This window comes from Anoplolepis gracilipes, chromosome 1, assembly GCF_047496725.1.
Source record: "Anoplolepis gracilipes chromosome 1, ASM4749672v1, whole genome shotgun sequence".
In the NCBI taxonomy this organism is placed as follows: domain Eukaryota; kingdom Metazoa; phylum Arthropoda; class Insecta; order Hymenoptera; family Formicidae; genus Anoplolepis; species Anoplolepis gracilipes.
In genome coordinates, this window is record NC_132970.1 from 10,660,055 (window position 1) to 10,678,290 (window position 18,236).

The 18,236-nt window shown below is 32.4% G+C and overlaps 2 protein-coding genes, 1 long non-coding RNA gene and 1 pseudogene across 3 annotated transcripts; all 4 read left to right on the plus strand.

Moving 5' to 3' along the window:
* The first annotated feature begins 286 nt into the window (after positions 1-286).
* Positions 287-2,920, plus strand: LOC140671046 (uncharacterized). Its single transcript, XM_072902105.1, has 4 exons — positions 287-508; positions 657-732; positions 932-1,368; positions 1,915-2,920. Exons 1-4 carry the CDS (start codon positions 351-353, stop codon positions 2,750-2,752), a joined length of 1,509 nt encoding a protein of 502 aa, XP_072758206.1. The 5' UTR covers positions 287-350; the 3' UTR covers positions 2,753-2,920.
* Positions 2,921-3,244: 324 nt separating this feature from the next.
* On the plus strand, positions 3,245-8,055 carry LOC140672752 (uncharacterized). Its single transcript, XM_072905472.1, has 5 exons — positions 3,245-3,816; positions 3,952-4,030; positions 4,112-5,088; positions 5,269-5,291; positions 5,587-8,055. Exons 3-5 carry the CDS (start codon positions 4,712-4,714, stop codon positions 6,078-6,080), a joined length of 894 nt encoding a protein of 297 aa, XP_072761573.1. The 5' UTR covers positions 3,245-3,816; positions 3,952-4,030; positions 4,112-4,711; the 3' UTR covers positions 6,081-8,055.
* Positions 8,056-8,492: 437 nt separating this feature from the next.
* On the plus strand, positions 8,493-10,661 carry LOC140671106 (uncharacterized). Its single transcript, XR_012047680.1, has 3 exons — positions 8,493-9,031; positions 9,174-9,249; positions 9,832-10,661. It is a non-coding gene; the product is annotated as an uncharacterized lncRNA (long non-coding RNA).
* A 32-nt stretch (positions 10,662-10,693) lies between these two features.
* LOC140673373 (uncharacterized) lies at positions 10,694-18,129 on the plus strand (annotated as a pseudogene).
* Positions 18,130-18,236: the final 107 nt, after the last annotated feature.

Genomic DNA, 18,236 nt, shown 5'->3' on the forward strand with positions numbered 1-18,236 from the left:
TTATCTTTTTTCTTCACCTTGTGTACAAAGTTACAGCTTGCACTGAATCATTTATTCACGCGATTAAAATCGCCTCGAATGAGTCAATTTTGTCCCAGTTATAGTAATGATCTAATCAATAATTAGAAAAAAAAATATAAAGAAATGGACACATGAACGCTTTATTGGCCTCATTAAGGCTCTTTGACATATCGATATGCATAACTGATAACCGTTTCCTTGAATGAGTGCTGCGTAGTTTAATCTAAAAGATGAAGAACGCTGGCCTCTGCGACACTATTATCACGATGATGCCCGCTCTCTGACCGAAAATAAGCATTCAGTAGTAAATTTGAAATCGTTCATGCAACATGCAAAGATTGTTGATCTGCTTGGTCGTTCTTACGTGCCTCTGTGTCAGCACTTGGGCCACGAACGGTATAAAGGGTCGACCGCGTTATCCTACAAGCGGAAACTATCACGGTAGCACCAACTCCTCGCAAAATGGTCTTTGCTATAAAACGGTGCCGTGAGTAATCAATTTTTTAATTTGAGATGAGCGCAATAATCCTGACAATAACACAATTTAATATTATTTCTTGCTTGAATATTCTTTGTATTTAATATAAACGTACACTAATTGTAAGAATAATACAAAATATATCTGCTTATTGTAGATACAGTCATGTTTTGGCTTTGAATTCTAGTGCATCGCCTTATAATACCATCCCTCAACCAGTAGGAGGACAATCTGTAAGTAACTCTCTTTTGACCGAAAATTTTCTCATGTTCGTGTTAATTTTGGACAAATATAATAAACTAAATTTCATAAATAAGAAAATAGATTTTAGAATGCAATGTTTGTACATTCATTACAAAACTCGATATAAACTATTCGAGTAGGTCTTTTAAGACGACAATTATAAGAAGAGATAAATCTCCTGTTTATTAGCATAATGGTGGTTGGATTACTATTTTGGATTGTTGCGACGGCTACGAGCGCAATGTAACGAACGGTTTATGCGAACCGCATTGCGATCGCGGTTGTTTCGGTGGCCGCTGCACAGGACCGAATACTTGCAGCTGTCAGCCGGGATGGCGTCCCGAGGATGGGGTTTGCATGCCTGTCTGTATATACCAGTGTCAAGAGAACGCCTATTGTTTCTCTCCGGAAGTGTGCATGTGCAAATTAGGCTACGATGAGGTAAATGGTCAGTGTAAACCAATCTGCCCTGACGGATGCAGAAACGGCGAATGCGTGGCGCCGCGAGTCTGTCAATGCAGACCAGGATATGTTCTGAATGAGCGTAAAGAGTGCGTAGCCGCTTGCGAGGGAGGCTGCACACACGGCACGTGTAACGCGCCGGGTGTATGCACCTGTCACGAAGGGTAATTATTTTATTTTCTCGAATATCCTTTCACGCAATCTCCGGTGACTACACAATATCTCTAACATAATTAAACTTTGCCGTACTTATAACCCTGTACATTTTTGTAATCTCTTTTTAAAGAGCGGAAAGATATCTATGTATAATTGATAAATCAAGATTAAGTTTATCGAACATTATGCTGCAAATAATGATACATTGTGTAATTTTATGCAAGCATATAAATAGTTTATCTTTTAATTTTTATACAGTCATACTGACAGTTGCGTAAGTAATGAAAGTTATTTGTATTAGATACTAAAAAACTTGAAATATAGATAATTACGTCCCGCGTGACATGCGTATTAGATCTGCGAAGTAAACGAGTTTCGCATACACACACACACGCACACATCAAAGGAGAGAATAAAATTGTTATTGTGCATATGGAATTGTTTGGTTACTGTATACAAAAGACAAGACTGTATACAGAACATTTTCCACTTGCTGATCGTGATACAATATTTTCAACACATTCTTTGACAAAAGGTCGTAAATTATTTTACAGATACGCCAATCCTCATGGCGACCGTGAGTCCTGCATCCCTCACTGCCCAGGCAACTGCGACGGTGGCGAATGTATCGCACCAAACATTTGCAGATGCAAACCCGGGTTTACACATGATCGTACCGGCGGTTGCGTGCCGGACTGTCCGGGTGGCTGCGACGGCGGCGAATGTATCGCGCCCAACGTTTGTACATGCAGATCCGGATACACGCGGGATCGTTACAGCGGCCAATGCGTCCCGAGTAGCCCTGGCTCATCGCAGTGTGGATACGGTTACACTGTCGATCCTGATACTGGTAGATGCATCCCTGCACCGACATCCGCCACTCCCCCATCGCCTTCTGGCGACTGTAGATGCGGTCCACACGGCACCTGCGATAGGAACTATCGATGCATCTGCCAACCAGGATACGTGATCGCTCCCGGTACCGGTAGATGCTTTCCTCAGACATCCTCTTCCAACGCGACCAGTTCCCAATGCAGATACGGTTGCGGTTCGAACGCACGGTGCGTCGGCCCGAACGTTTGCGTCTGCGATCCGGGATTCCGCATCGATCCTGATACGGGTAGATGCATCCAATATGAGGGAGATGGTACGGATGTGAGCGTGTGTCAGCATTCGTGCTTGAACGGCCAATGCACGGGACCGAATCAATGCACCTGCAATCAGGGATACACTCACGACCCACGTGATGTCACACGTTCAAGATGCATACCGGTATGCGTAGGCGGATGCCCGAACGGTGTATGTACTTTGCCGAATTTCTGCATTTGTAATCCTGGATATCGAAAAGAAAGCGGTGTCAAGGGTCGACAAAGATGTGTTCCGCAAGAGTAAACATTGTTTTCGAGATGAACGGAAGAACTGATGATACAAAGGGTCCTAATATTTAGATCAGTTTGACAAAGCGAGCATATATTCATCCCTAGATATCAGACAAATTGTATAATGTCAATATGTAACGCGAAATTCATAATAAAGTACACATAAAGATTTAAAAAAAAACATAGAGATATATTTCATGTGATAGTTTATCTCAAAACAACAATTTGATTAATTAAAAAAAAATTATTTTCTCTTAAAACATTATACACGTCCACATAAACGTTAAATTCACTATCCCTTCGGATAATCTAACTAATTGTAAGATAAAGTAAATGAATAAATGTTTCTTAATCATACTGATTTTCCTAAATTTCATATTTTCTCTTATACATTTTATACTAATATCGTGATTTAATATGTACATGACATAAACGTAAAATTAAAAAAAAATACCTATTTTCTACAACTTTTATTTAGAATTAAAAAAAATCTGACAAAAGCGTAATTTTTATAATTATCTGGTAACATTATTCAGCTAAAATTTAATTGTGATAAATTATCTTCTTCTTCCACATTCAGCACAAAGTTACAAGTTGCATTGCATAATTTATTAACATTATTAAGTAATTTATTAACATTATTAAGCTGCGTCCAACGAGTTAATTATATTCCAGTTAATAGCAATAATTAAATCAATAATTAAGGAAAGGATAAAGACACAAACACATGAATGCTTTATTGGCTCTATTAAGAAGATGATCTCTTTATCAATATGCATAACGATTTCCTTAAACAAGTATTACGCAATTTAATCGAGAAGGTGAAAACTACTGACCTTTAAAGCACTCTTATCGCGATGATGGTTGCTCTCCGAATGAAAATAAGAACAGTAGTAAATACGCGATCGTTCATATAACATGCAGAAATTATTGATTTGCCTAGTTTTTTTTTACGTACATATGTGTCAGCATCTGTGCAACGTACAAGGGACATCGACCGTGTCGTATAAACGGACACTATCACCAACTCCAGTGGACCAATTTCTCGAAAAATGCTCTTTGTTACAAAACGGTGCCGTAAGTAATTAACATTTTAATTCGAGACCAGTGTAGTATTGACACTAATACATTTTAATTATCACTTTCACATTCTTTATATTTAATAAGTACGCGTATTAATAATAATATAAATATATCTATTTTTGATTGTAGTTCCAGTTATGTTCTAGCTTTGAATACCAGCGGATCACTTTACAAAATCATCTCACAACCATCCGGAGATAACCAACCAGTGAGTATTTGCTTTTTTGGACCGAGAATTTTTCTGCGTTAATTTTTAAAAAATAATATAATAAATTAATTCTCTCTTTAGGAAACAAAAGCTTTGAATGCAACATTTGTGCATTCATTATTAAGACATAACTTATTTAAATCTATATATTATATGTATATATAAAATAGAATGTTTATTTATATGTTCCCTTTAAACTTTTAAATTCTTTGACTGATCTGGACCAAATTTTGCATAGTTACTATCTAGAGAACTCTGCGGAAAACATAGGTTTCCATAAAATATAGCTATACTCTTTTCTTGATTTCATTCTCTTGATCCTTTATGATAATTTACAAAAATTTGTGCTTTTCTCATGGTCAACATATGTTGCGTTTGCTTTGGAATACGCCAAACCACTTATAAATTCGTTTCAAAGAGAAAAATAAAAAATATTTTGTATCGCAAAGCATTAGAATAATAAATTAGCCACATGCAATAATATATGTACATACTTGTTGTTAGTATAGCAAAAAAAAAGTAATTAATTTATATGAATTTGTAAGTTCTTTTTTATTTTGTAAAGATTATGAATTAATTTTAATATTATTGTTCGATTTATACGTTTACACAAATGTTGATGTTTTAGATATAAAAAGCCCGGACAACGCCGGGTAGTTTAAACTAATAACTCCTATAAAAATGGTAATTACAAGGATAGATGAATTTTTTTTATATCTCATTGTCCGTAGAACGCTAGTTGGGTCACTATTCTGTTGCGATGGCTACAAGCGAAATGTGACAAATAACATTTGTACGCCCGTCTGCACGTATAAATGCCCAGAGAATGCCTACTGTTTCTTACCAGAAGTGTGCGCGTGCAAATTAGGCTACGAGGCGGTAAACAACCAGTGTAAGCCAATTTGCCTTGATGGATGCATTAACGGCGAATGCATGGCGCCAGGCGTTTGCCAATGCAAGCCAGGAACCAGGCTGGATTATGACAACAAATGTGTAGGCGCTTGTGAAGAAGGCTGTGTATACAGTACATGCAAGGCACATGTATGCACCTGTCACGAGTAATTATCTTATTCTTCTCGAATATCCTACAATCTTCAGTGTCTATGAAATAGCTCTAGCATTAACATGACATTCTACAAGATTATGAAGTTTTGCCTCATAATTGTGGAAGTTACACTTCTAATCTCTTAAAAGGGAAAATATAAATGATAAAAAATATTAAATTTTCTGATATTCAGTTATAAGAGTAATTATACATCTGGTAATATTATATTGATAAATTTACGTATTATAAACAAGTTAGTTTTTAACTCTTATACACGTATGTAAACATTTGTATAATGGATGTTATTTATACTTGAAGTATAGATAAATATGGCTTTATATGCGTTATAAATTTGCAAACAAAAATTTTATGAAACAAAAGTATTGAACTATATATATTGAATTGTCAGTATGCAGAATGTTTCGTAGTTGCTGACTGTAATATTTTCAACATATATTTTGACGAAACGTTAAACATAGAAAAGTTTAACATTACATGAATTGTTTTACAGACATTCCAACACTTACAATAACCTCGAGTCCTGCATACTTCATTGCCCAAGCCGCCTGCAGCGGCGAATGCCCCGCATTGAACATTTGTAAATGCAGGTCCGGCGTTGCACGCAACAGATTCGGTAAATGCGTTTCCCTGACAGATCCTCCGCAATGTCAATACGGTTGCGGCCCGAATGGACGGTGCATCGCAGATGAATTGTGCGAGTGCGATCTAGGATTCACTAACGATCCTTTGACGAATAGGTGCATCTTAGATGACGGGACTGATGCACCTGTGAGTGTTTGCCAGCATCCGTGCTTGAACGGCTATTGTACCAGGCCGAATCAATGCATCTGCAATCAAGGATACACTCAGGACATTGATGACCCTACAACATGCGTGCCGGTATGCGAAGGCGGATGCGCGAATGGCGTATGTATCCTACCGAATGTCTGTATTTGTAATTTCGGGTATCGGGAAGAAAACGGTCGAAAGGTATGTGTTCCGTAAGTATATCCGGTTTCCGAAATGTAAAAAAAATGACACAAGATGTATTAATAATACTTACGTTACTTAAATTAGTTTAACAAATTAATGAAAATTTTACGCATTATAACTCTAATTAAGCAAGTATATTCATAAACTCACAATTAATTCAAAAACAACATTTATATTTTATAATATATTTATAACAATTATATTATACACGATTTTTGAAAAAATGTATCAAACAATGGTTAAACAATAATCAAGCAATGTATCAAAGAATGAAGTAGAATATTATTGCACATTTGTAATTAAAGTATAATTAAAGTTTCTATATCATAATAATTGTATACTTTAATGGTTGATACTGTACAAAAATTCTTGAATAACGTTATGTAACAGCAATCAGCAGATATAATATTTGAATTTTATTTCATTGTACAAATAATTTATTTGCTTCTGTTATCGTTGCGCGCGGTATGTATATCTTATATTTACCCATGTATGTATTTTACACACATAGTAATGTCTTTTTACACAATAATGCCTTTACTCTATTTATCTGCAGATATAATTTTCTTAGAACAATTAAAGTGTCAGATAAAAAAACTCTAGCAGCAAATAAGTATATTATCTAATAATAGCATATTGTGCTAAAAGACACGAAAATATCTTTAAAACTAACAAGCAATCATTTTTAGTGCAATTATTTATTTGCATACAGCTGATGCATCATAAATGGATCGACTGCATCCTTGAATCAGTCAACTCGATGTTTTCTCGAGAAAATATAAAAGCGCGGAGAGATATCTCTATATAATTGATTTTATGATAAATCAATATTAAATTCAAACATGCAATATTACACAAATAATTATACTGTGTAATGTTATGTAAATATATATAAATAATTTATTTTTTAATTTTTATACATACACATCGATATTGGCATAGATAATATTATTTGTATTAAAGAGACAGACACTAAAGAATTTGAAATATAAATAATTACATTTGGCGTGATGTGCATAATACATTTGCAAAGTATTACGAGTTCATCAAATGAAGGCATTAAATTTTTATTATTTTACATTTTGAAGTATACTTGCTGATTGTGATATTTTCACCTAAATATATTCATTGACGAAACATTCTAAATTATTTTACAGATACAATCAATCCTTAACGATTATGACTCTTGTGTCTCACACTGCCCAAATATTATCTTTAGCTCATTGCGGATACGGATATATCTATCAGTATCGATTCTGATATTGATAGATGTATGTAGTATCAACATTCGTCATCTTCTCCGATTCTAATAACTTCTAGATATTACGGTTATATGTTACTTGCGTTCAGCATAACTGAAGTTTCTGCTAAACAAAATACGTGATCAATCTCGATATCGAGAGATGCGTTCCCCTGGTATCTTTCAACGTGACTAGTTTGTAATGCATAAGGTTGCGATCTGATAGCATAGAATGTCACCTTCAACTCGTACGTTTACGATCTAAGATTCTGCATCGATTCTGGTATGAACAGATGCATCTAATACGAATGTGAGTATGTACCACCATGCTTGCCATTCATGCTTGAAATATCAATACATGGGACTAGATCTGTGTACTCTCAATCAGAAACATATTTATGAATGATACTCATGATGTGACACTCGTGACAAGGCGTGTATCAATATGCGTGAACGGATACCCCAACGATATATCCCTGCTACCTTGACGAATTTCTGTATTTCAGTCTTGGATATCGAAAAGGAAACTGTCAAAATTCAGAAAAATGCGTCCCACGAGAGTAAACACTGTTTCCGAAATGTACGGAAAAATGTATGGCACAAAGCGTCTTAATACTTAAAAGATTAGTAGTTTGACAAAGCGAGCATATGTATTCATTCCCAGATAATATTAGATTGTATAAATGCTAATAAATGTAACGTGAAATGCATAATAAAGTACACATATAGATTCAAAAAACATACATATTGTATGACAATTGATTATAAATATCATATTTAATGATTTAATGTTTATCTTAAAATCACAATTTAATTAATTTTTTATGAAAAAAAAATTATTTTTTCTCTAAACGTTATCTGATTATTTGAAGAAAAGATTATATTGAATTTAACATTTATATGCATATAAACGTTAAATTCAACATAATCGTCCCTTTAGATATTCTAACTTTAATAAAGTAACTAAATAAATGCTTTTTAATTAATAGTTATTTCCATACATATTTTATATTTTATCATAATTTAATATTTGCATAAACGTAAAATTGAAGAAAAAAATTATTTTTTGCAACTTTTACTTTTAATTCAGAAAAATCTTGTAAAAGCATAATATTTATCATTAAAATATCTGGTTAATCCGAAATATCTGGTAATATTATTCAACTAAAATGTAATTATGATAAATTAACTCCTTTCACTTTAATTATAAAGTTACAAGTCGCATAATGAATAATTTATTAAAATTATTAATTAAAACTGTGTCAAAAGAGAAAATTATATTCCAGTTAATAACAATAATTAAATCAATAATTAAGATAAAAGAAAAAGAAACAAATCTATGAATTTTTAATTTTATTTTTATTACTCCATTAAAGCTTTTGACATGTCGATATGCAACCTCAACATATAACCATAACTATTTCCTTGAACGAATATTGCGTAGTTTAATCGAGAAAGTGAAAACAACTTTTAAAGCACTCTTATCTCGCGATGAAGATCGCTTTACGACCGAAAATAAGAACGGTAGTAAATTCACGATCGTTTATGCAACATGCTGAAATTATTGATTTACCTGGTTTTTTCTTCGTGCATATATGTCAACGCCTGGGCAACGAACGAGGTAAAAAAATGGACATCGATCGCGTTGTCGTACAAACAGGAACCATCACCAACTTCTATGGACCAATTTCTCGCAAAATGCTTTTTGTTACAAAACGATGCCGTAAGCAATTAATTTTTCAATTTGGGACAAGTGTAAAATTGACAATATTTTTGATAATTTCCATTTTCAACGTTCATATCTTCTTTATATTTAATATGTACTCATATTAATAATAATACGAATATATTTGTTCTTATTGTAGATACAGTGATGCTTTGGTTTTGAATTCCAGCGCATCACTTTACAATATCATTCCGCAACCCGGAAATAATCAATCAGTGAGTATTTGCTTTTCTGGACCGAAATTTTTCTGCGTGTTAATTCTTGATGAATAATATAATAAATTAATTCTTTAGGGAACAAAAGTTTTAAATGTAACATTTGCGCATTTATTAAAACTCGATATAAATTATAGAGACATATGTATAAAACAGAATGTGTATTTGTATGTTTCCTTTAAACTCCTAAATTCTTTGACCAATCTAAACCAAAAATTTTGCATAGTTACTCTCTATAAACCTGCGGAAAACATATTTTTAAAATTTGTATGTTCTAACCACTTTGCCTAATTTCATTCCCTTGACACTTTGTGATAATTTAAGGTAGTCTGTGCTTTTCTCAACTATGTATTGGTTGCTTCAGAGCACGTCAAAACATTTATACATTCGGAAGAAAAAATAAAGAAAATTATTTTTGCAAAGCATTAGAATAATAAATTAGCCACATGCAATAATATACTTATATAGAGCAAAAAAAGAAATTTATTATATGAATTCGTAAGTTTTTTCGTATTTATTGTAAATACTATAAACTAATTTTAATGTTTGATTTTTACATTTACACAAGTATTGATGTTTTAGATATAAGAAGCCCGAACAATGTCGAATAATTTAAACTAATAACTCCTATACAATGGCAATTACAAGAATAGACGAATTGTTTGTATATCTCAGTACAACGATAGTTGGATCACTATTCTGGACTGTTACGACGGTTACAATCGCAACGTGACGAATAACATTTGCATGCCCGTCTGCACGAGTGTCAAGAGAACGCCTACTGTTCCTTTCCAGAAGTGTGCGCGTGCAAATTGAGCTACGAGGAAGTAAACGGCCAGTGTAAGCCAGTCTGTCCTGACAGATGCGAAAACGGCGAATGTGTAGCGCCAGGTATCTGTCGATGCAGCCCAGGAACCGTCCTGTATGATTATGACAGCAAATGCTCCTGTCACAAGTAATTATCTTATTCTTTTAAATATCCTATGATCAGCAACTACGAAATATACCTGGTATCAGCGTAACATTCTACGCAATAATTAAACTTTGCCAACAGTGAAATTGTACTTCTAATATATAATTTCTTAATTGATGAGAAGATACATAAGTATAGTTGATAACGAATATTAAATTAATTGAACAGATCCGCGATATTACGTTATAAAAGTAACTAAAGATCTTGTAATTTTATCCAGGCATATAAATATGTATAGCTTTTAATTTTTATACATATACACCGACATTTGTGTAATTAATGTTATTTATGTTTGAGATACATAGTTACGCATGGTTTTAGATGCGTAATAAATTTGTAAACAAAAATTTTATAAAACGAAATTGAATTATATGTATGCAATATGCAGAATGTTTCGTAGTTTCTTACTCTCAAATTTTCAATATATATTTTAATGAAACGTTAAACATAAAAAAATTTAACATTAAATGAATGATCTGTCTTACAGATACAACAACACTTACACTTAACTGACCTCGAGTCTTGCATTCCTTATTGTCCAGTTGACAGAAGAATAAGATAAAAAGTTTAAAAATTTACGTTCACCGTAATTTTGTAAATGTAGACCTGGTTTTGTATCATTCAATAAAAACGGTGAATTCGTTTTTACTATAGATTTACCGCAATGTAAAAACGGCTTCGACCTGAATGGACAATGCATAGATAACGATTACCAGGAATACTATCCGAAACCCGATCCGGAATTCGATTTGACGGCTAGATGCATCCAAAATAACGAGAATAGTGCACCTAAGAACAAGTGTCAGCATCCGTGTTTGAACGGCTATTGCACTGGACTGAACGAATGTACCTGCGATAAAGGATACACTCACGACCCACGTGATGTCACACGTTCATAATGCATGCCGGTATGCGAACGCGGATGCGCGAACGGCATGTGTATCTTGCCAAATGTCTGTATTTGTAATTTCGGGTATCGGAAGGAAAATGGTCGTCACATGTGTGTCCCGCCAGAATAAATGCTGTTTCCGAAATGTAAAGAAAAAAACTAATGTCACAAAAGTATTGATACTTACATTAGATTAATTTGACAAGACAAAAATTGTACACATTGTAATCAACTGAGAAATTGTATCCATAAATATTTTATAGAATAACATTTATGTACATTTTTTTCTTTACAATATATATTTTTAACGATATATGCGACGTTTGAAGAATGCATCAAATAATTTTTTCCTACCCCACATGAGAAATTACTCACCTTTAACAGGACACTCTGTATATATTGCATTGTCAATATGCGAAACGTTTCGTAATTACTAACTGTGACATTTTCAACATATATTTGACATAACTTTAAACTTAAAAATGTTTAACATTAAATGAACTGTTTTACAGACATTCCAACGCTTACAATGACCGCGAGTCCTGCATCCTTCATTGTCCGACCGCCTGTAGTGGCGAATATTCCGTATTGAACATTTGTAAATGCAGAGCCTGTATTACAATAGATCCGTAAATGCGTTTTCCTGACAAAGTCTCCACAATGTCAACACAGCTGCGACCCGAATCCACTGTGCATCGCAAACGAATTGTACGAGTACGATCTGAGATTCAGTAACGATTCTTTGACTAATAGGTGCAGCTGAGATAATAGTGCATCTGTTCGCATCTGTGGTTAAATGGTTATTGCACCGGACTAGATTAATGCACTACAATCCAGGATATACTCGTGCCACTGATGATACCACAACATACGTGCCGATAGACGGATGCATAAATGGTGTGTGCACACATTCAATTGTCTGTAATTTCAGAAATTGAAAAGAAAACAGTCAGATATATGCAAGAGTAAACCCTGTTTCCGAAATGTAAAAAAAGGACACGAAATGTATTAATACTTACATTATTTAAACTAGTTTAACAAATTAATGAAAATTTTACGCATTATATAATTAATTGAGAAATTGTATTCATAAACTTATAATAAATTGTAAAACAACATTTATGTTTTTACAATATATATTTGTAACAAGAATGACTTTTGAAAAAATATAATGTATAGATAGAATATTATCTCACATTTATATATAATTAAAGTTTCTATATCGTAATAATAATTATATACTTTGATGACTTATATTGTACATTCTTGAGTAATGATTATATAAAACAATTAGTAGATATAATAATTGAATTTTATTTTATTGTACAAATAATTTATTTGCGTATGTCATCGTTGCGCGCGATTCTTATAATATAAATATTATTTACCCTTCTTTAACATATTAATATATTAACATGTTTTTACATAATAATGCATTATTAATAAATGCATTTATTCTATTTATCTTCAGATGTAATTTTTTTAGAACAAATAAAGTGTCAGATAAAAGAAAATTTCTAGCGCCAAATAAATATATTATCTAATCATTAAATATTATTGTGCTAAAAAACACGTGAAGATATTTTTAAAATAAAACTAACAAACAATTGCTTTTAGTGCAATTATTTATTTACAAACAGCTGATGCATCATAAATAGAGTGAACTGCATCCTTCAATCAGTCAACTCGACTTCTCGGGAAAATGTAAAAATGCGGAGAGATATCTACGCATAATTGTAAATTGATTTTATAATAAGTTAATATTAAATTCAAATACGCAATTTTATGCAAATAATTATACGCTGTGTTGCTAATGTTATGCAGATATATAAATAATTTATCCTTTAATTTTTATACATGCATATCGACATTTGCGTAAGTAATATTATTTGAATTAAAAAGACAGATACTAAAGAATTTGAGATATAAATAATTACATTTGGCGTGATGTGCATAATACATTTACAAAGTATTACGAGTTCATCAATTAAATTCTTATTATTTTACATTTTGAAGTATACTTGCTGATTGTGATATTTTTAACTCAACATATTCTTTGATAAAATATTCTAAATTATTTTACAGATACAACATTTTGCCGGTTACGACATCTCTCATTATCCAAACAATAGCACTGAATGTATCACGAACATTTCTGTATGCACATCCGGGATTGTTACAATGGTCGATGTGTCCCGCTAGCTCTACTAGTTCTCTCGAAGAGTCCTGGCTCTTTGCAGATATAGATATATGTATTGTCGATTCAGAAACTGATAGATCTATTCTCATATCAACACCAGCTACCTTATTATATAGTCTGACTACTTGTAGATATAAATGCGATTATCACGACACTTGCGTTGAACATAACCGATGCTCCTGCCAACCGGAATTCATGATCAATCTGGATTATGGTAGATGCGTTCCTCTGACATTTTCCAACGCAACCAGTTCGCAATGCAGATGATTACGATCCAAACGCATAGTGCGTCGTCTCAAACGCGTATGTCTGCGATCCGAGATTCTGCATCGATACAGGTAGATGCATCTAATACGACATAGTACGGAACGTGTGCCATCATTGGTATTTGAAGAGCCAATGTATGGGACCGAATCTATGCACCTGCAATTAGGATTATACGCGTGACACTTGTGACATCACACGCTCAATATACGTATCAATATGCGTGAGCGGATACCCAAACGTCACTTTACCGAATTTCTTGCAGTTTGCAGTTTCTTATATCGGAAAGAAAGCAGTATTAAAGGTCGACAAAGATGCATTCCGCAAGAGTAAATACTATTTCCGAGATGTACGGAAAATGACGTGCTATATACGTATACTTCCAATTTCCGCGAATGTAATTTATTTTGGAATCTACTAATTGCAAGAGAAAAATCCATCTTTAATAATTTATTGTATTTAAATAACGATACGCGGTAGAATCATCAAGTGTGTTAACATGATGTGAAAATTGGTTCAGATATAGATACGGTAAACGGGCTAACCGTGACGCCACTTAAGATTTTCTCTTTTTCGTGACACGAAAGCATAACACGAAGCATCTTAATACTTAAAAGATTAATAATTTGACAAAGCGAGCACGTATTCATTCATTCCCAGATGATATCAAACCGATTGTATAAACACCAATATGTAAGACGGAACAGATAAAGTACACATATAGATTCAGAAAACATATATAAGTATGATAAATGATTATGAATATAATATTTAATGATTTAATGTTTGTCCCAAACTTATAATTAAAACAATTTCTTCTAAAAAAAATTTTTTTTTCATAATATTATATGCATATAACGTTAAGTTCAATACTATTATTTTTTCGGATAATCTAACTCAGATAAAGTAAATGAATAAATGTTTCTCAATTATACTAATGTTTATATATATATATTATATTTATTTTTGTATTTTATTGTAATTTAATATTTGAATGGCGTAAACGTAATAGTTAAAAATTCCAATTAATAATATTTAATCGATAATTAACCTAAAAAGAAAAGAAACAAGTCTATGAATTTTTAATTTTATTTTTATTACTTCATTAAGACTTTTCATTTGTCGATATGTGACATTAATATATAATCATCTAATCACTACTTCCTTACATCTTTAACAAATATTGCGTTTAATCGAGAAGGCGAAAACAACTGACCTTTAAACACTCTTATCTCGCGATGATAGTCGCTCTCCGATCGAATCAAGAACAGTAGTAAATTCGCGACCGTTCATGCAACATAAAATTATTGATTTACCTGGTTTTTTCGTTGTACATATTTGTCAACACCTGGGCAACAAAGGGGGTAAAAGGTGGACATCAATCGCGTTGTCGTACAAACAGGGACCATCACCAACTTTTATGGACCAATTTCTCGCAAAATGCTCTTTGTTACAAAACGATGCCGTAAGCAATTAATTTTTTAATTTGGAACAAGTGTAAAATTGACAATAATTTTAATAATTTTCATTTTCAACGTTCATATCTTCTTTATATTTAATATGTATTCACATTAATAATAATACGAATATATCTGTTCTTATTGTAGATACAGTGATGCTATGGTTTTGAATTCCAGTGAATCACTTTAAAGTACCATTTCGCAACCACCCGGAAATAATCAATCAGTGAGTTTTGCTTTTCTGAACCGAAATTTTTTTGCGTGTTAATTTTTGATAAATAACATAATAAATTAATTCTTTAGAGAACAAAAGCTTTGAATGCAACATTTGTGCATTCATTAAAATTCGATATAAATTATTTAATCTACATATATAAAATAGAATGTCTATCCTTATGTTCCCTTTTAACTTCCAAACTCTTTGACCAATCTGCACTAAATTTTGCATAGTTACTCTTTAGAAACCTGCAAAAAATATAGGCTTCTATAAAATTTGGACATTCTAACTACTTTCCCCGATTTCATCCGCTTGGCGTCGTGTGATAATTTAAGAAAGTCTGTGTTTTTCTTATGATCAACTATGTGTTGCTTGCTTTGAAGCAAAATATTCATACATTCTTCCGGAAGAAAAAAAAAACATTTTGTATCGCAAAGCATTAGAATAATAAATTAGCTACTTGCAATAATATATAATACTTAATATAGCAAAAGAAGTAATATACTATATGAACTTGTGAGTTAGTTTGTAATTTGTAAATACTATACATTAATTTAAACATTTACACAAATGCTGATGTTTTAGATATAAGAAGCTCAGACAAGTTTAAACTATAATATACTCCTATAAAATGGCAATTATAAGAATAGATGAATTTTTTGTATATCTCAGTACAACGATAGTTGGATCACTATTCTGGACTGTTGCGACGGCTACAAGCGCAACGTGACGAATAACATTTGCATACCCGTCTGCACGTATGAGTGTCAAGAGAACGCCTACTGTTCCTTTCCAGAAGTATGTGCGTGCAAATTGGGCTATGAGGAAGTAAACGACCAGTGTAAGCCAGTCTGTCCCGAAGGATGTGAAAACGGCGAATGCGTGGCTCCAGGTATCTGTCGATGCAGGCCAGGAACCGTCCTGTATGATTATGACAGCAAATGCTCCTGTCACAAGTAATTATCTTATTCTTTTAAATATCCTATGATCAGCAACTACGAAATATACCTGGTATCAGCGTAATATTCTACGCGATAGTTAAACTTTGCCAACAGTGAAATTGTACTTCTAATATATAATTTCTTAATTGATGAGAAGATATATAAGTATAGTTGATAACGAATATTAAATTAATTGAACAGATCCGCGATATTACGTTATAAAAGTAACTAAAGATCTTGTAATTTTATCCAGGCATATAAATATGTATATCTTTTAATTTTTATACATATACACCGACATTTGTGTAATTAATGTTATTTATATTTGAGATACAGATAGTATGACTTATATGTAATAAATTTGCAAACAAAAATTTTAAACAAATATAAAATAAAAGCCTTGAATTATTTGTATTGCAGTATCAATATACAGAACGTTTTACTGTGATATTTTCAACATATATTTTAACGAAACGTTAAACATGAAAAATTTGACATTAAATGAACTGTCTTACAGATACCTCAACACTTACAATGACCGCGAGTCTTGTATTTCTTATTGTCCAGTTCATGAAGACGAGGAATTAATTTCGCCATATACTTGTGAATGCAGACCTGGTTTTATATCGTTTAATAAAGCTGGTGAATGTGTTTTCCCTATAGATCTACCGCAATGTAAATATGGCTGCGGCCCGAATGGACGATGTGCATCGCAGATAACGATTGCCATTGTGATGTGGGATTCAGTACAGATTTTGTGACGGGTAGGTGCATCCAAGATGACGAGATTACTAATACATCTGATATCTTTTGCCAGTGCGTGAACGGCTACTGCACTGGATCGGACGAATGTATCTGCGATGAAGGATACACTCACGACCCAAGTGATGTCACACGTTCGAGATTCGTGCCAGTATGCGAACGCGGATGTGCAAACGGCATGTGTATCTTGCCAAATGTCTGTATTTGTAATTTCGGGTACCGGAAGGAAAATGGTCGGCACATGTGTGCCCCGCCAGAATAATTGCTGTTTCCGAAATGTAAAGAAAAACTAATGTCACAAAATGTATTGATACTTACATTAGATTAATTTGACAAGACAAAAATTGTACACATTGTAACCAACTGAGAAATTGTATCCATAAATAAATTATAGAATAATGTTACGTACATTTTTGCTTTACAATATATATTTGTAAAGCGACTTTGGAGAATCAAACAATAATTTATTTTTAGGTAGAATATTATCACATTTTTATATATAATTAAATTTTCTGTATAATTTCTTACTATAATAATTAGTTTGATATGACTGATACCATACATAAATTCTTGAATAGCATTGTATAAAATAATGTGTAGATATAATTTTCTTAAAACAAATAAAGATTCAGATAAAAAAACTTTAGCAAAAGAATATTAACCAATAAATAACTATAATGTTAAAAACACGTGAAAATATATTTAAACTAAATATAAATGCAATCGTATGTTGTGCAACTGTTCATTTTGCATACAACCAATGTTATTACATCATAAATGGGTCACTGCAAATTGCATCCTTGACCTAGTATGTCAACTCAACTGAGTTTTCTCGAGAAAATTTATATTCCGTTTATACACTGCTAAACACACAATTTGTTTACATTATAAAACAATTATGCAGTTTTTACAGCTCGATGCAATATGTATTTAAATACAGAACACCAGATATTTTACAACTATCATATAGTTAGTATACCGTATGCTATATTTAAGTAATCTAACTAAAATTTTTATTTGTTTAGGAATACTTTGTATATAACGTAATTTGCAAAATGTGAATTAGGAAAGCAAAATACGTGCTTTTTATTTAATGGAGAATTTTTGTAAATCAATATCTGAATTTTTTTTGAACATTTTACTCATACATTCAAAATAAATTAACAACTTTAATCTAAAACACAATACATGTAATTAAAAAAAGAGTTTTCTATAATAGTTTATGCGAAATAGAAATACTTAATTTGAAGAGATAAAATTATCATATATAAGTTGAGAATT

Bases quoted from the DNA above. Each gene is read 5' to 3' on its own strand.
- LOC140671046 (XM_072902105.1), top strand. From the start codon at position 351: ATGCAAAGATTGTTGATCTGCTTGGTCGTTCTTACGTGCCTCTGTGTC. The intron at 733-931 runs GTAAGTAACTCT...CCTGTTTATTAG, and splicing joins AACCAGTAGGAGGACAATCT to CATAATGGTGGTTGGATTAC. The intron at 1,369-1,914 runs GTAATTATTTTA...ATTATTTTACAG, and splicing joins GTATGCACCTGTCACGAAGG to ATACGCCAATCCTCATGGCG.
- LOC140672752 (XM_072905472.1), top strand. From the start codon at position 4,712: ATGGTAATTACAAGGATAGATGAATTTTTTTTATATCTCATTGTCCGT. The intron at 5,089-5,268 runs GTAATTATCTTA...TCTGATATTCAG, and splicing joins CATGTATGCACCTGTCACGA to TTATAAGAGTAATTATACAT. The intron at 5,292-5,586 runs GTAATATTATAT...ATTGTTTTACAG, and splicing joins TAAGAGTAATTATACATCTG to ACATTCCAACACTTACAATA.